The sequence below is a fragment of the Scyliorhinus torazame genome, chromosome 13 (assembly GCF_047496885.1).
Source record: "Scyliorhinus torazame isolate Kashiwa2021f chromosome 13, sScyTor2.1, whole genome shotgun sequence".
Taxonomy (NCBI): domain Eukaryota; kingdom Metazoa; phylum Chordata; class Chondrichthyes; order Carcharhiniformes; family Scyliorhinidae; genus Scyliorhinus; species Scyliorhinus torazame.
In genome coordinates, this window is record NC_092719.1 from 137,393,681 (window position 1) to 137,412,809 (window position 19,129).

At 55.7% G+C, this 19,129-nt stretch overlaps 1 protein-coding gene across 13 annotated transcripts in view; it reads left to right on the forward strand.

Annotated features, from left to right (window-relative positions):
* chl1b (cell adhesion molecule L1-like b) overlaps positions 1 to 19,129 on the forward strand; it is a 1,336,546-nt gene that overhangs the window by 705,982 nt on the left and 611,435 nt on the right. For all 13 annotated transcript variants that reach the window (XM_072472185.1, XM_072472186.1, XM_072472184.1 and 10 more), the window contains 3 exons: positions 15,734 to 15,877; positions 17,458 to 17,569; positions 17,714 to 17,880. In XM_072472185.1, coding sequence (XP_072328286.1) covers positions 15,734 to 15,877; positions 17,458 to 17,569; positions 17,714 to 17,880 — 423 coding nt within the window. The remainder of the gene's footprint in view (positions 1 to 15,733; positions 15,878 to 17,457; positions 17,570 to 17,713; positions 17,881 to 19,129) is intronic.

Consider the following 19,129-nt stretch of genomic DNA (forward strand, 5'->3'; position numbering starts at 1 on the left):
GCAACAAACCATGAGAAATTATGACCCCTGCCCCGGCTATCCTGCAGTGCTCCTTCAGAGTGGTCGAGAAAATAAAAGTGTTGCTTAAACATCTTAGTGTTCTGCTTGATGATAATTCTAGCAGTATTTAATGGAAGCGACATGGGTCTTGCCCGCTAGCTGGAGAGTCAGTGATAGCATCACATAACCACTTTTAGGGCAGACCTGTAATTGGCCACTTGACAGGCCAGCGGCAATCCGTACCCAGCAGCAAAGACCCCCGCAGGCAGAAATGCCACCCACAGAGAGCTGTAGGCTGTGGTGATATGCCTGTTCACAGTTCTATATATAGTTAGCGATGTAACCTCTAACCAGCCGGTGGCGATAGAGATCTATAATGTGACTCGAGACACCTGCCAGTTGGTAGTAAGACGCACAAGAGGATGGTCGCACTTCGAGTAGCTCCAGGAGAATTCACTGAATTCATTTAGGAGACATCATCTGTCTCATAGTTCGTTACTTATCTTTCCACCAGTTTATTAATCAATCATCTTTCTAGTTTAACAACTAGATGTTCTGTGTACATTATTACCACAATCAGAACACAGAACACAACACAGGCCAATCAGAGTCCAGAGGTCAGTTTAAGGTTTATTCTATTCCTCAGGTTTAAGATAATATAGAAACTCTGTCCAAGGTTTAAGTGAGGGCCAAGTAAAATAAAATTTATATAAGTAAACCAAAGTAAAATAAATGCACATACGGTTGTTGAACGTAGTACAAGCATTTAATAAGCATAAAAAGTTCTTGTATACATAGAAATTATTCGAAGTTAATTGTAATTGTTAAACAGATCTGAGGTGCTTCCAACCTGTATGGATGAAAGCGAGGTCTGCAAGGTGGATGAGCAGACTGACCATGGCACCATGGTACAGGAAGCTGTTGCAAGTGGGTAGAACAAAAGGGAATGCAGTGGTAGTTGGGGATAGTATAGTGAGGGGGATTGACACTGCTCTCTGCAACAAACACCTGGGCCGGGATTCTCCCTTCTGGGGACTAAGACCCCACGCCGCCCGGAAAACCAGCACCAACCACTCCGTCGTCAACAGCCTCCGAAAGTGCGGAATGCTCCGCATTTTCGGGGGCAAGGTGGATGCCGGAGGGGTTGGCGCCGCTCCAGCCGGCGGCGAAGGGATGGCGCGAGTTTGTGCATCCGCCGAAGGGCCGGCCTGATCTCATGCATGCGCAGACCGGCTGGCATATTTTGGCACATGCGCGGGGGTTTCTCTTCCCCGTGCCAGCCCACGGGCAGTATGGCAGAGCCCTACAGGGGCCGGCGCGGAAGAAAGCAGTGCCCCCACGGAACAAGACCGCCCGCAAATCGGTGGGCCCTGATCGCGGGCCAGGCCACCATGGAGGCCTCCCCCGGGATCGGATCCCCCCCGTACCCCCCCCCAAGGACTGCCCACGCATACTTACCTGCCAGGTCCCGCCGGTGCGTGAGTTGAGTGATTCACACCGGTGGGACTGGCCACAAATGGACGGCCGCTCGGCCCATCGGGGCTCGGAGAATTGCCGGGGGGGGGGGCGCTGCCACCCAAAAAAACGCGCCGGAGAATACGGCAGTCAGCGTCGGAGCGGCGGGCCGGGATTTGTGCCGCTCCCCCGGAGATTCTCGGACGCTGCAGGGGGTCGGAGAGTCCCGCCCTTAGAGTCCAGAGGTTGTGTTGGCTGCCTGGTGCCAGGGTTTGGGACATTTGCTCAGGCCTGGAGAGGAAATTACAATGGGAGTGGGAGGATCCAGTTGTCTTGGTCCATGTAGTACCAAACACTTAGGCGGGACAAGGAAAGAGGTTCTGCCGAGTTGGTATGAGTAGCTAGGCACCAAATTAAGATGCAGCATTTCCAAGGATTATCACCTGAGCCTGGTGTAAATTGGCATATGATAAGTGAGATCACAAAGATGAGTGCATGGCTCAAAGACTTGTGTGGAAGAAGTCTGTTCCAGTTCATGAGGAACTGGCATCAGTACTAGGGAAAGAGGGGAGTTGACACCTAAACCGTGCTGGGAATAGATGATCCAGCAAACTGTAGCAAATCAAGGGGTAGAGTCAAGGCAGGGGAGCAAAATAGTAATATGGGAACTGAGCATGAAAGAGTGGCAGGAAAGGACAGAAAAAGCTTATGATTACACCAACACTCAAGACAAGGGGCGAAATTCTCCGTTATCGGCGGAAACTCCGCCGATCGGCGCAATAAACGGCGCAAATCCCACTTGCGTCACGTCATAAAAATGGGCCGATAGTCTGCGGCCCGAAATGGGCTAGCAGCGACGTAACGGGATCCGCGCTTGCGCAGTGGTTCACGCCGTGCAGCGTCATACGCGCTGCACGGCGTGACGGCTCATAAGGCCGCGCAGCTCCCCCCCCACCCGACCGGAACAGCCGACCGCAACACCCGACTTGATGGCTGGCCGTCGCTCAGCCCCGAGGGTCGAGTCACGCGATGTGGAGGCGCTCCTGGATGCGGTGGAGCAGAGGAGGGACGCCCTGTATCCCGGGCACGGCCGCAGAGTTGCCCCACGCCACAGCCGGCGTCTGTGGAGGGAGGTGGCAGAGGCCGTCACCGCTGTGGCCCTAACACCACGGACAGGCACCCAGTGCCACAAGAAGGTGAACGACCTCGTCAGAGCAGGCAGGGTGAGCGTCCCCATATCCCCCATATCCCCTCTCCCCCAAATCCCCCCCTCCCCCATATCCCCCCCTCCCCCATATCCCCCCCTCCCCCATATCCCCCCCTCCCCCATATCCCCATATCCCCCCTCCCCCATATCCCCCCCTCCCCCATATCCCCCCTCCCCCATATCCCCCCTCCCCCATATCCCCCATATCCCCCCTCCCCCATATCCCCCCCTCCCCCATATCCCCCATATCCCCCCTCCCCCATATTCCCCATATCCCCCCTCCCCCATATCCCCCCTCCCCCATATCCCCCCTCCCCCATATTCCCCATATCCCCCCTCCCCCATATCCCCCATATCCCCCATATCCCCCCTCCCCCATATCCCCCCCTCCCCCATATCCCCCATATCCCCCCTCCCCCATATCCCCCCCTCCCCCATATCCCCCCCTCCCCCATATCCCCCCTCCCCCATATCCCCCATATCCCCCCTCCCCCATATCCCCCCTCCCCCATATCCCCCATATCCCCCCTCCCCCATATCCCCCCCTCCCCCATATCCCCCCTCCCCCATATCCCCCCTCCCCCATATCCCCCATATCCCCCATATCCCCCCTCCCCCATATCCCCCATATCCCCCCTCCCCCATATCCCCCCTCCCCCATATCCCCCATATCCCCAAGTGAATCCAGCCCTAACCTTAACCTCTGCAATGCACGCGCAACCGATGGCGTGCATTCATATACCTGCCTAACACTGTTGCCTTTTACCCCTGCCACCACCCCCCCCCCCCCCAGGAGAAGCGCGCACACAACAATAGGGAGCATGTGAGGACTGGAGGAGGGCCCGCTGATGAGAGGCCACTGACCGTACACGAGGAAAGGGCCCTGGAACTGGCTGGCGGACCTGAGGACCGGGAGGTTGCTGATGCAGAGGTCGGGGCCCCACGAGCAAGTGAGCCACCAACAGCCCGTCCCCATATCCCCCCTCCCCTATATCCCCCTCTCCCGTATCACCTGATCACTGCCTGATGTCTAACCATGCATGCTTCATTGTGTATCGCAGGACCAAACGTCCAGGCACCCATCCCCGCAGATGCAGACCGCCCGCAGAATGCCCCTCCGAGACCACGGGAGACGGAGAGACCCGCACCCTCCAGCATGCGACGCCCGCAGGATGCCCCTCGGAGACCACGGGAGACGGAGAGACCCGCACCCTCCAGCATGCGACGCCCGCAGGATGCCCCTCGGAGACCACGGGAGACGGAGAGACCCGCACCCTCCAGCATGCGACGCCCGCAGGATGCCCCTCGGAGACCACGGGAGACGGAGAGACCCGAACCCTCCAGCGTGCGACGCCCGCAGGATGCCCCTCGGAGACCACGGGAGACGGAGAGACCTGGAGCAACAGGGAGACGACACCCCCGTCACGTGCGGGAGCGACCACCCAGCGATGAGGGGGGCAGCCACAGGCCCCCGTCACATCCGAGCCAGGACACCACTACCCAGGACACCACTATCCAGGACACCCCTACCCGGGACACCACTACCCAGGACACCCCTACCCGGGACACCACTACCCGGGACAGCACTACCCGGGACACCCCTACCCGGGACAGCACTACCCGGGACAGCACTACCCAGGACACCCCTACCCGGGACAGCACTACCCGGGACAGCACTACCCAGGACACCCCTACCCGGGAAGACGAAATACCGGACAGTGACTCAGAGTGGATGGGTGGAGACGAACCCCCACCCCAAAGTGCCATGGACTCAGAGTGGGACGAAGAGCACGACACAACGCCACTGCTGTCACCAACACCCTCCACCATCGCAGAAACACTCACCACGGTTGGGCACTTTAGTGATGAGGCGTCTGGTACACTCACTGGTGCACACAACACAGCCGTCCCGGTACAGCAGGTGGAGGTAGGAGCAGCAGAGGGACCGGGCGGTCGGAGGGCAGCCCAGGCCAAGCGAACATCTGCCGCCCAGATGGATCCCGGGTTCCTGCAGTTACCACACCCACACATAGATCCGATGCAACCACCGACACGGAGACGAGCGAATAGGGTGACGGGTGGCTTGCGGCGGCTGCGGTCGCAGGTGGAGGAGTCCACCCGCGTCCAGGAGCTGGGAGTGGTCCCGGTCATGCGTGCCACCCAGGCTGACACCGCACGGGTGGCGTCCGCGGTGGAGGCAATGGGTGCGACGGTGTCAGACATGGGGAACGGTTTGCGAGGCCTGGGGCCTTCCGTGCAGGCGGCGTCTGTGGCCCAGGAAATGGCTGCCCTCTCACAGGAGGCCATGAGCCAGTGCCAGCGCCAGATGGCAGAGGCGCTCAACGCCATAGCCCAGTCTCAGCAGGCCATGGCCCAGTCTCAGCAGGCCATAGCCCAGTCTCTGCAGGCCATGGCCCAGTCTCTGCAGGCCATGGCCCAGTCTCAGCAGGCCATCGCTGAGGGCATCGGCGCCAGTGGCCATGTACGAGCTGGCGTCGCACTGTCGCAGACAGGGTTCGACAACCCCCTGGGCTCCATGGCTGCAAACCTGCAGACCCCTGTCGATACCAGCACGGGCCTCCAGGACTGGCAGCGCCAGATGTCGGGGGCGCGTCGGATGGCCAGTCCGTTCGCATCCCCCACCCATGTAGAGGCCTGGGGGCCATCGGGCACCCCGAGGGAGGAGGAGGTGGTGTGGTCCGTCCCGGCTCCCTCTGTAGGGGAGGTCCCGGTACACCGCGACACCTCGGACTCCCCCCCTTCCGTCCCAGGTGCATCGGGTGGGCAACGGGCAGGACAGGCTGGCAGCTCGCCATCCCAGTCGCCCGGGCCGCAGCCTGGCCCATCTAGGCCAGGACACCCAGGAAACGGCCGCCAAAGGGATCCAGTGTCAGAGGGCAGGAATCACAGGAGTCCACCTCCAGTTCTGCTGTACCATCTGGGGAACCACGTAGACGTAGTCAAAGGGCCCGTAAGGCCAAACAATTAGACACTGAGTAAGTTGGCACGGGTGCAGGGCACAGATGAGTTTTAGGCGCTAGGGCACGTGCATGAACTCCTTTGGTTATTAAAGTCAATGTTACACCTACCGAAGCTGCCTTTGTGCTCTGTCCAAAGTGTGCGGGGGTGTCATGTACATTGAGCGCAAGTGTGTGTGTGAGGGGTGGTCTTACCTCAGCCCCAGGTGAGTCTGCCCCCTTCCCCCTGGGCCGCCATCAACATCCCCCGGGCAGAGGACGGGACCGTGCGCTGCAGTGTCACAGCCGCATGCAGGGATGGTCCGGGTGGATGGTGGTACTGTGGCCATGGGTCAGACATAGTCCAACGATGTAGAGCCAGGAGCTCATCGGAGGCGGGTTGTCATCATTCTCCATGGCCTGCGATAGACACGCGTCCACCCGCAACTGGGTGAGCCCGGCCCGTTGTGCCGCCGGTGGATCGGCAACTGGGAGTGGGGGGGTGGTGTGCATGCGGGTGGGGTGTGTGGGGTTGGGGAGGGGGGGTGAGGGTGCTGGGTGGGTGGATGGGTGGGGGGTGTGGGTGGTCGGCTGTTGTCATGGTGTGCGGTCTGTGGCCATACTACCCGATTCCCACGCCCATCTAGTCAGTGAAGCGGGCGTCTATCAGTCTGTCCCGTGCCCGCTGGGCCAGCCGGTAACGGTGGACAGCCACCCGTCTGTGTCTACCCCGTCTGCCCTGACCATTGCCCCCATCCCCCTCATCTGGGGAGGACTGGGCCTCTTCCTGCTGCTCCTCCACTCCGCCCTCCTCTGCCTGCGGCACATCGCCCCTCTGCTGGGCTATGTTGTGCAGGACGCAGCACACCACAATGATGCGGCCGACCCTATCTGACTGATACTGGAGGGCGCCCCCAGAGAGGTCCAGGCACCTGAAACGCATCTTCAGCACGCCAAAGCACCTCTCGATCACTCCCCTTGTCGCTACATGGGCATCATTGTAGCGGTTCTCCGCCTCATTGCGTGGCCTCCGTATAGGCGTCATCAGCCACGATCGCAATGGGTAGCCCCTGTCGCCCAGCAACCAGCCCCTCAGCCGGGGATGGCGTCCCTCGTACATGCCGGGGATGGATGACCGCGACAACACGAATGAGTCGTGTACACTGCCTGGGTAACGGGCGCAGACGTGCAGGATCATCATGCGGTGGTCGCAGACCACCTGTACGTTCATCGAATAGGTCCCCTTCCTATTAGTGAACACGGCCCTGTTATCTGCAGGTGGCCGCACGGCGACGTGCATCCCATCGATCGCGCCCTGGACCATGGGGAACCCGGCAATGGCAGAGAAGCCCACGGCCCGGGCATCTTGGCTGGCCCGGTCCACGGGGAAGCGGATGTAGCGGTGCGCCATGGCATAAAGGGCATCTGTCACTGCCCGGATGCACCGATGCACCGATGTCTGCGATATGCCGGACAGGTCCCCACTCGGTGCCTGGAATGACCCCGTTGCATAAAAGTTCAGGGCCACCGTAACCTTGACGGACACGGGGAGAGGGTGTCCCCCACCAGTGCCACGCGGTGACAGGTGTGCCAGCAGGTGGCAGATGTGTGCCACGGTTTCCCGGCTCATCCGGAGTCTCCTCCTGCATTCCTGGTCCGTGAGGTCCTGGTATGACTGCCGGGGCCGGTACACACGGGGCGCCCTCGGGTGCCTCCGTTGCCGTGGGGCCGCGACGTCCTCCTCCCCCTCCTCGTCCTGTCGGTCAGGTGTCCCTCCAGCCTGGGCGGCTGCCGCCTGCCCCTCTGCGGCAGCCTGCGCCGCCTCTCTGGCACGCTCCTCCTCCTCCTCCTCCTCCTCCTCCTCCTCATCCAGGTCAACATAGACATGAGCGGCTGCCACCACGGCGGCCAACATCGCTGGATGATCGGAAAACATGACGACCTGGTGGGGGGGAGGGGAACGACGACATGTCATCATTGCCCATATCCCCTCCTCCCCCCAGCCAGGTGGCATGGACCGCATGGGTCCAACTGTTGGAGGCTGGCACCTGGCCAGGTGGACCAACTCATTTGCCCTCCCATCACCCACCCCGGCACGGACCCCCCCCCCCCCAACCTCCACCCCGGCACGGACCCCCTTCCCAACCTCCACCCCGGCACGGACCCCCTACCCAACCTCCACCCCGGCACGGACCCCCTCCCCAACCCCCAACCTCCACCCCAGCACGAACCCCCTCCACAACCCCCAACCTCCACCCCGGCACGGACCCCCTCCCCAACCTCCACCCCGGCACGGACCCCCTCCCCAACCTCCACCCCGGCACGGACCCCCTCCCCAACCCCCAACCTCCACCCCAGCACGGACCCCCTCCACAACCCCCAACCTCCACCCCGGCACGGACCCCCTCCCCAACCTCCACCCCGGCACGGACCCCCTCCCCAACCTCCACCCCGGCACGGACCCCCTCCCCAACCCCCAACCTCCACCCCAGCACGGACCCCGCCCCCCCAACCTCCACCCCGGCACGGACCCCCTCCACAACCCCCAACCTCCACCCCGGCACGGACCCCCCCCCCAACCTCCACCCCGGCACAGACCCCCTCCCCAACCCCCAACCTCCACCCCGGCACGGACCCCCTCCCCAACCCCCAACCTCCACCCCAGCACGGACCCCCCCCCAACCTCCACCCCGGCACGGAACCCCTCCCCAACCCCCAACCTCCACCCCGGCACGGACCCCCTCCCCAACCTCCACCCCGGCACGGACCCCCTCCACAACCCCCAACCTCCACCCCGGCACGGACCCCCTCCCCAACCCCCAACCTCCACCCCGGCACGGACCCCCTCCCCAACCCCCAACCTCCACCCCGGCACGGACCCCCTCCCCAACCTCCACCCCGGCACGGACCCCCTCCCCAACCTCCACCCCGGCACGGACCCCCACCCCAACCTCCACCCCGGCACGGACCCCCCCCCCAACCTCCACCCCGGCACGGACCCCCTCCCCAACCCCCAACCTCCACCCCGGCACGGACCCCCTCCCGGCACTCCCCCGGAGCCCAGCCTACTCTAACCACCCCCCCCCCCCCCCGCCGCACACACACACAAGCCGAGACACACCTCTCCTCAGGCAATCAGTCTGCGGCCACGCCATTTCCTGCCCAGAGCCAACCCCCCAGGCCGTCACTCACCTCCTCGCTGGTCGGCGTGAGCCTGGAGCACCGGGTCACGCCGATGAAAAGGAGGTTTGATTGACGTCGACGTGAACGGTCATCACGTCGACGGGACTTCGGCCCATCCGGAAGGGAGAATATCGGCAGGCCGAAAATCGGCTGCCTTGCGCAGACCCGTGACATTCTCCGCGGCAGCGGCGCCATTAACGCCCCGCCGACTTTTCTCCCTTCGGAGACTTCGGCGGGGGCGGCGGCGGGATTCACGGCGGCCAACGGCCATTCTCCGACCCGGCGGGGGGTCGGAGAATGACGCCCCAGATGTTACAAAGATAATTTAAAAAACCTAAAGGGCCTGTATCTTAATAGGGACAACTATGAAGGAATGAAAGCTGAGTTGACTGAAGTGAGGGGTGCTAGTTTAGAGGAAAAAAATCACTAGAGAGACAGAGACCGACGCTTCCATGATGAACGGCGTGACAGTTGTATGTCCACGGCCCGTGGACCCGAGGATTCCCCCTCTGATGCGTCCTGTGTCTCCATCTCGGAGTCAGAGTCTGCTGCCTCCGTCATGTCAGTGTCTCTATCTCCATTCGGTTCTGGAACGACCTGCGCAGGCTTTGAGTGAGGCACCAGTGGAAGATTGTGAGGACTACCTTTCCTTGTCTCTGGTCTCCGTGGCTGTAGAAATGAGCTCTGGGGGCGGGGAATCTTTGGAGGGGATAGTCTTCTGGACCGAACGTGGTCTACATGTTTGCGCTGGAGACGACCCTGGGCTTGCACCTGGTAAGATATAGGGTCCGTTTGGTGAAAGATTACGCCAGGAACCCACTGGGCACCACCAGCAAAATTCTGAACGAACACTGGGTCATTGAGCGCAAACTGCCGATTCGGCCGATGCCGAGAAAATCCCTGTCCCTGCCGTTCTTGTGTGCGGCGTACTTTTGCGCCAATGTTCGGGAAAACCATGCGAAGGTGGGTGCGAAGTGTCCGGCCCATTAGGAGTTCTGCGGGAGCTACCCGAGTCACCGCATGGGGGGTGGTCCTGTTGAATCCCAAGTTTCTTTACCCGTCAGTCTGGCCTCAATAAAAGTCGAGATGGATTTGCAGGTACAGCATTAGTTATTTTATTAGACTTGCAAGTCTGTCTCAGTTCACAGCGGTACAGATCACATCTTGCTTTCTGCACCTACGGAATCAAGTGAGGATATAAGACAAAGGGCTCTGTACTGATACATTCAAATGGCATCAAGTTTCACACACTCGACGCCCATAGGTCATCCTATATCCCTCCTGACTTGTTTGATCTATTCTGATTGGCTCACTTCCAATCCCTTCCTCTGGCCCCTATTACTCAGCATCCATTTCTCCTGCTCTGGTGGACACACCTCTTCCTGCTTTTCCATGCGGTCTGAAATCCTTTGTCTGTGAACTAACCAGAATTAAACTGGCCTATCTCTACATGACACTAACTAATATCTCTAAAGTAACTATTTTATATCACATTCGTCAGTCCTATACATAAACAAAAAGCGAGCCAGTCTCGTGTCCATTGATCCGGAAGACTGCTTCTTTAGGCCTCTTTTGAATGTCTGCACTGCGCGCTCTGCCAACCCATTTGAAGCCGGGTGGTAAGGGGCAGTGCGGATATGGCGTATGCTGGTCATCTTCATGAACCTCGCAAACTCCTCACTCGTGAATGGAGTGCCGTTATCCGTGACCAACACCTCGGGGAGGCCATGCGTACTAAAGACAAACGCAGCTTTTCAATTGTGCGCAGGACGTTGTCCCCTGCATCTTATGCACCTCTAGCCATTTAGACTGGGCGTCGATTAATAGAAGGAACAGGGATCCTTGAAAAGGGCCTGCGAAATCTGCATACAAGCGTGCCCAAGGCCGCCCTGGCCATTCCCAGTGATGTAGGGGCGTGGCCGGCGGAAGCTTCTGATGCTCCTGGCAAATGGAGCAGTTTTAGGCCACCTTCTCAATGTCGGTGTCGAGGCCTGGCCACCAGACATAACTCAGGGCCAACATTTTCATTTTGGTCACACCTGGATGCCCATTGTGCAAGTCTCTTAGTATCAGCTCCTGGCCTTTTTCCGGGACAATCACACGCGTCCCCCACAAGAGGATGCCGTCTTCCACGCTGAATTCTGAAAGCTTGGAGGAAAATGAACGCAACTCGCCTGGGAGCTGTCTATGCTGCCCACCATACAGGACTATGTGCCGAACCTTTGACAGGACTGGCTCCGTTTGGGTCCACTCACGGATCTGTGATGCCGTGACAGGCAAGGTGTCCATAAAATTTAGGGTTGCAACCACCTCACCGGTCGTGGGGGTCGACATGGGGCCGGTCGATAAAGGCAATCGGCTCAGTGCGTCGGCTTTTGCTATCTGCGTTCCTGGTTTGTGCTCCAGAGAATACTCGTATGCAGCAAGCAACAAAGCCCAGCGCTGGATCCGTGCGGAAGCAATGGGCGGTATTGGCTTATCCTCTCTGAAAAGTCCCAGCAGAGGCTTATGATCAGTCACGATAGTGAAATGGCAGCCACACACGTACTGGTGGAAGTGTTTCACCGCAAAAACCACTGCCAGGCCCTACTTCTTGATCTTTACGTACTTTTTCTCCGCTGCAGTCAATGTGCGGGAGGCGAAAGCTATCGGTCGCTCGGCCCCGTTCTCCATCTTGTGGGACAGGATGACCCCAATACCATACGGGGATGCATCACATGTGACGAGCAAAGGCTTTCCAGGATCATAGTGGGTTAGTAACCCAGATGACGACAATTGTTGCTTTACCCGCCGGAAAGCGCTTTCTTGCGGCTGACCCCAAACCCAGGTGTGATTTTTCTTTAGCAGAAGGTGCAACGGGGCCAGCGGAGTTGCCAGATTGGGGAGGAACTTCCCGTAATAGTTTACGAGACTGAGAAAGGAACGAAGATGAGAAGTGTCAGTCGGGCGGGGGCCTGTCGAATCGCACGCACCTTCTCTGCGACGGGGTGCAAACCTTTGCGGTCCACCCGATAACCTAGGTAGACTACTTCCTTTGCCTGAAATACGCACTTTGTGCGACGTAAACAGATTCCAGCCTCCGAAAAACGTCTAAAGACAGCCTCCAGATTTTCCAAATGTTCCTGCTCCGACGTCCCTGTAATCAAAACGTCATCGAAGTAGACAGCAACACGTGGTTAACCTCTCAAAATGCCCTCCATAACACGTTGAAAAATAGCGCAGGCAGAGGATACTCCAAAGGGCAACCGTGTATATTCATACAGGCCCCCGGTGTGTATTAATCATTACATATGGTCGGGAGGCAAGGTCCAACTCCAACTGTAGGTAGGCGTGACTCATATCTAATTTTGTGAAGGAGAGTCCGTCTGCAAGCTTCGCGTAGAGATCCTCTATGCGAGGCATTGGCTATCGGTCGAGTCGGGAAGCCGTATTCACTGTAAGTTTATAGTCGCCACACAAGCGAACTGTGGCATCTGGCTTCATTACAGGTACAATTGGTGCTGCCCAGTCAGCAAAACAGACGGGCCTGATAATACCCAAACTCTCCAAATGAGTGAGCTCCCCTTCTACCTTCTCGAGCAAGGTGTAAGACACCGGGCCCCCCGGAAATAGCGCGGCGTGGCTCCTGGTTCGACTTGGATATGGGCTACGTCCCTTTTATTTTCCCCAAACCGGGCTGGAATACATCTGTGTATCGTCCTAGCACCTCAGTCAACCCTTCAGAAACTGTTTGGAGGATGTGCTGCCATTGCAACTGCAAATGGCGCAACCAGTCCCGAACCAACAGGCTGGGCCCATGGCCGCGCACCACGATAAGTGGGAAACGCCCCTCCTGGCGTCCATAAACAACAGGGGTCATTGTAGTTCCTGCAATGTCCAGTGGTTCCCCCGTGTAGGTGGCCAACCTGGCCTGTGAGTCGGTTAATGTAAGGCTCTGTATACCCTGCTTGATGCGGTCGAATGTCCTCTGGGTGATCACGGAGTCCGCTGCGCCAGTGTCCAACTCCATCTCAAGCGGGTGACCATTGACCCATACTGTCACCTTAATGGGGGCCACACGGGGAGGTGCCACACAATGCAGCTGCAGGCAGTCGTCCTCCGTCTCCACGTCCTCAGGAGTAGTTGCCGCAGGTTCATCCACATGGAAGGTACGGCCCCTGGGTTGGTCCCAGTTTCAGTCGGAACAACGGCGCCTCTGGCGCCCCCAGGACGGCGTCCGCGACGGGGTCAGCGCCTACAAGTCTGACACGGACATGGCTCCTCATCCATTGGTTCTGCAGAAGGCTCCCTTTGGGGAGGAATGTCCGACGGCCACTGGCGTCGGTCCGTACGTCGCCTCGCCCAATGTACCGCAGGAGTGCGGGGGGGCGTTTTCGGACGGAAGGGGCTGCGCCCCAAGGCATGCACTTCCAGTCCCTGTAGCTCCTGCACTCCTCGTTCTGCGCTCTCTCGGGACAATACTATTTGAATGGCCTGTTGAAAAGCCAATGTTGGCTCAGATAACAACTTTCTCTGGGTGGCCGCATTGTTAATACCGCAAACCAAACGGTCGCGGAACATTTCTGACAAGGTCTCACCATAGTCACAGTACTCCGCAATCCTGCGTAGCCTGGATAGAAAATCAGCAAGGGATTCTCCTGGGGTCCTCTCAGCGGTATTAAACCGGTCACGCTGGACTATTGTGGACGGGGTTGGGTTAAAATGTTGCCCCACTATATTCACAAGTTCATTAAACGTTTTGGTGTCCGGCGCAGCTGGGTACGTAAGGCTCCTGATCACCCCTGTTCACTCCTGAACAAATATTTTGCTTCTGTCTTCACTATAGAGGATACAAAAAGTAATTATGTAAATCTGGAGATGGAAGGAAGGAACTTGGTGAAATTATAATCACTAAGGAAGCAGCACCGAGCAAACTGATGGAACTGCAGGCTGTCAAGTCTCTGGGGCCTGATGGATTTCAACCTAGCGTCATAAAAGGGATGGCTAATGAGGTAGATGCATTGCTGTTGGGCTGGATTCTTTGGCTGCTCCTGCCGCAAGATTGCCATGGAGGGGACGGGGGCCCTATAAAAGTCCGTTGATCTCGGGCGGGAATTTCCAGTCGCTAGGTGGGCGAGCCGAAAATCCCGCCTGCTAAATTTGGTGCTAAATTTTCTAGATTCTAGAAAGTTTCTATCAGGCTGGAAAATAGCAAATAAAACCCTTTTATTCAAGACGTGAGGGAGGCAGAAAACACAAAACTATCTGGAAATAATGTTTTCTATCTGAGCAGGAGCCAGTCAAAATCAATCCGCAACTAATTTGAAAGTAACAAAGATTCCTTTAAATCACAGGTGGAATGGTGATCGGGAGGGTGCGGGCGGGCAGAGTGGAGGGGGGTTATGGTCCTTCTGCTGCTGAACATATATCTCGCTGTGTGAGTTAAAAGAAGGCATTAGCTGGAATGTTGAGATTGGCATCAAATCAGCAGTACACACTGACTGGAACGACAACCTACCTACTCTGCCTACTTCCGGCACATACTCTTTTCACCTTTACCAAGATGGTGTCCAGCAAGGCCTGCACCAGAAGTGTCCCAAACGATGCATTGTTTACAATCCGAATTAATAACAAAATTACATGTGCTATGCAACCAAACTTGCAGACCTTTTTTTGTTACACCTGGCTGGATTCAGTGTCTAATAATGAAAGAGGGGGTGAAAAACGTCTGTTTGCTGAAAAATAAATACTTTAACAGTTGCAAAATTACAATACAATCTCACTAAGCAATGTTGGTTTCTCCCCCTCCCCTTTCTCACCATCCCTTTCTATCTCTCTTTCCCCTCCATCTCCCCTTCACGCTTTTTCCCCCTAAACTCTCCCTCTCCCACCCGCCTTCTCCTTTCCCCTCCTCCATCCTTTCCTCCTTCTCCCTCCCTTTGTTCCGGGTTATTTTACTTTGTGAGAGATGGGCAGGATTCTCCCTTCTGGGGACAAAGTTTCACGCCGGCAGGAAAACCGGCGCCAATCATTCCAGAGTCAACACCCCCGAAAGTGAGGAATTCTCTCGGGGGCTAGGTGAACACTAAAGGGGTTGGCGCCGTTCCAGCCAGCGCCGAAGGGCCGGCGCATGCGCAGACCGGCCAGCATATTTTCGCGCATGCACAGGGGGTTCTCTTCTCCGCACCGGCCCCCGGGCAATATTGCGGAGCCCTACAGTGGCCTGGCGCAGAGGAAAGAAGTGCCCCCCACGGAACAAGCCCGCCCGCAGATCGGTAGGCTCCGATCGTGGCCAGGTTTCCCCCCCCCCCCCCCCCAGGTGGGTTCCCCGGCACCCCCCGCACACTTACCTGCCAGGTCCCACCGTGCGTGAGGTGAGTAATTTACTCTGGCGGAACTGGCCAAAACTGGACGGCCGCTCGGCCCATCGGGGCCCGGAGAATCGCCAGGGGGGGGGCTGCTGTCAACAGCCCCCGACTGGCGTGGCGGGAAACCCGCTGCCGCCCGAAAAGCGGCGCAGGAAAATAGGGCAGCTGGCGGCGGGGCGGGGGGGGGCGGTATTTGCCTCCACCTAGGGATTCTCCGACCCGGCGGGGGGGTCGGAGAATCCCGGCCCACTTCCTTCATCATTGGAATGGATGATTTATATCACGAAGCAAGGAAAAGTACTTTGCAAGCTTGAACAAAATGTGTTCAATAAGCAAAGGATGTCAATAGTGGAAAGCATTCCAGATGTAGCTCTCATAGATTTAAGCCGATGAACGAAGAAACTGCTTTTATGTTTCAGGCGTCCCACCTACTTAACACTTTACCAAGAATTAATTGAAGTTGCCGAATGCAGTACATTTCCTCATCATTCTTTGTCACCAGGAATCAATAGCAGTATAAAATGAAAATTGCATTGTAACAGAATTGATTACTGTTAATAAGAAAGACATTTTATGTATTACAGGGATAAAGCCTGCTACTAATCGCAAGGTTTTTCCAGGTGTTATCACTCTCACAAACCTGCAGCTGAATGACAGCATGGTCTATCAGTGTGAAGCTTCTAATGAGCATGGATCCCTTCTTGCCAATGCGATTGTCAATGTCCTAAGTGAGTATCAGTGCCAAATGATTGATTTGTTTATTGCACTTGTGATGCCACAGACATGGGCCCAAATCTTCTGATCAGGATATGCAGAACCTCTATTTGCGATCGTGATCAGACAAAATAAATGACCCAACTTCCCTTCTCCGATTTTTTTTGGACAATCACTGTAAACATCTGTGGTGGGAGGATGAAGCAGCATTGAGAAAAATTGACAGAAAGGAACTTGTCTTTCCTTGATGGTAGTGTATGTTTAAAGTCAGCTTGTTGAATTGATTCAAATTTGATTGATTGATTGATATTTATTGTCACAAGTATGAAGTACAGTGAAAAGTATTTTTCTTTGGCCAAGGGAACGTACACAGTACGTACATAGTAGAGAAAAGAATAATCGACAGAGTACATTGACAAATGGTACACAACAAATAGTGATTGGTTGCAGTGCGGAACAAACTTCTTGTGATTCTATGAAGTTTGTGTTTAGCAAACCGGCTGAACAGTCCCACTCCATTGCTTTGCCAAACATTGCTCTTACTCCACAGACAAGTGAGCCACCAGTTTACAAAACCATGAAGTCAGTGGTTGATGGTAACTGTAACTCCACCCCCTCCACCCCACCCTCTGTCTACTGAGCTGCAAGCCTCTAAGACCATGGCCGGGATTCTCCCCTACCCGGGGAATCCGGCGTAATGGAGTGGCGGGAACCATTCCGGCGTTGCGCCGCCCCAAAGGTTTCCGCACCTTTAGGGGCCAAGCCCTCACCTTGAGGGGCTAGGCCCGTGCCGGAGTGATTTCCGCCCCGCCGGCTGGCGGGAAAGGCCTTTGGCGCCACGCCAGCTGGCGCCGAAAGGACTTCGCCAGGCAATGCATGCGCGGGAGCGTCAGTGGGCACTCACGGCATCCCCGCACATGCGCAGTGGAGGGAGTCTCTTCTGCCTCCGCCACAGTGGAGACCGTGGTGAAGGCGGAAGAAAAAGAGTGCCCCCACGGCACAGGCCCGCCTGCCGATCATTGGGCCCTGATCGCAGGCCAGGCCACCATCGTGGGGGCACCCCCCGGGGCCAGATCGCCGCGTGCCTCCCCCCCCAGGACCCTGGAGCCTGCCCGTGCCGTCTGCCCCCGCCGGTAAGGTAGGTGGTTCAATCCACGCCGGCTGGCAAGGGTTGACAGCGGCAGGACTTAGGGCCATCGCGGGCCGGAGAATCGGCGGGGGGAGCCCGCCGACCGGCGCGGCGCGATTCCCGCCCCCGCTGATTCTCTGGTAGCAGAGAATTCGGGACACGGCGGGGGTGAGATTCACGCCAGCCCCCGGCGATTCTCCGACCCGGCGGGGGGTCGGAGAATCGCGCCCCATATCTCAATATTCTTTTACCCATTCATTTTATGTATCACAGCATGTGAGCTGTACTCTTGAAGACAATACTCATTTGGCCTGTCAGAGTGCAAAGGAGTATAGGCGTGATAAAAATTGTCAGCAGAATTATTGATGTAAAATCAAGCCTCAAACATTTGAAGTCCCGGCGGCCACAGAATAAACAGAACCATACATAGTGTTTTATATTTTAATTTTTACTGCTATTCAACAGATCTTGCACCAATGATGTTGACCCCTGAAGATCAGAAGTACATTGCAGTTGAAGGAAAAATAGCTCATCTCCACTGTAAAGTATTTGGCTCTCCTTCACCCACTGTATTTTGGTAAGAATGTGCTTATTCCCAAAGAAGAAAGATACTGTTAATTCTGCTTGAAATTCTGTTATAACCTCGGAAAAATTTATGCAGCTGCATTAAACAGTTTATACGCTCTGAGTTAATATGATCATTTCTGATGTTTTTCACTAGGTTAAAGGAAGACATGGAAACTGCACTTGAAGGCCAGAATTATTTTGTGCATAAAAATGGCACTTTGGAAATAAAGGATGTCCAGAGGGAAGATGGAGGATTCTATACTTGTTGGGCAACTAATATTTTGGGCAATGGTACTACGACCAGTATGTTAGAAGTCAGGGGTAAGTCGATCTTGTCTATATAGTTGTGATATTTTTCCAATTCTATGATATGAGTGAATCCATTCCTGAAAATGATTTGAATTGAACTTGGTTCCAATGATATTAATCAAGACTTTGCTTATGATGCTTTTCCAGTTCTCTTGATCAAAATGAATGAAATCGTTCTCCCCATGTCTGCATGGTTTCCTGCAGGTGCTCCTGTTTCCTCCCACAGTACAAAGATGTGCAGGCTGGGTGGATTGGCCATGCTAAATTGCCCCTTAGTGTCCAAAACTTTAGGTGGGGTTACGGGTTACGGGGATAGGGTGGGGGCGTGGGCTCTTTCAGTGGGTCGGTGCAGATTTGATGGTCTGAATGGCCACCTTCTGCACTTTAGTGTTTCTGTGATTCTATGAATTATAAACTGCTTGTGTAACGTTTTAATTAAGCAAATCACAGAATTAACTATGGTAACAGGTACTGTTAGCAAAGGTGAAAAAAAAATGACTTTGTCTGCTCTGGTGTTTGGTACACTTTTACACATTTGAAATGCCCGTATACTTTCTTCTAAGTACAATTCATTTTGTCATAAATTCAGTGTTGGTAATATTTTCTGAAACTGAATGGAAAAACAACATGTTTGATTGCAGTCTTAGTCAAACTTTACTCTAAATGTAAGTATTTAACTCTCAAACACAAAATAGTTAACTGCTTTATGATCACTATTATCAACATGATTTCCTATTGTTCTCCAATCTGTTCTGGTTCATTCGTCAGGCCAAAATCCAACAATTAAACTTTTCTTGTTGGACTTCTTATACAATGAGTGAGAAAGGAGTCTTTAAAGCACATCATAAAACATGATCCCCCTTTCTCCTTCGCTACTTGTTCCTGTCAGTTTATTTTAGGGATGGTTGAAATCTCCCAAGGTTATTGTTCTATGTCTGTTGGTGACTTAAAAAATTTGCCTACATATTTGTTTCTTCAATTTGCTTCCATAACTGTATGAGCCTGCTGGGGCAATGGATCCTTCGTTATCGTTTAATCTATGAGGACTACGTACCGATCTTACTGTTGCTCCTATCCTTTTTTCTATCACCATTATATTATGTTTAACTAATAATGCCCTTGGCATTCAATGGTATACTTACTATCAACATCCTGGTGGCCCCAATGACCAGAAATTGAACTGGACTAACCATATATACTGTGGCTGCAAGAGCAAGTCAAAGGGTAGGAATCCCACGGCGAGTAACTCACCTCCTGACCC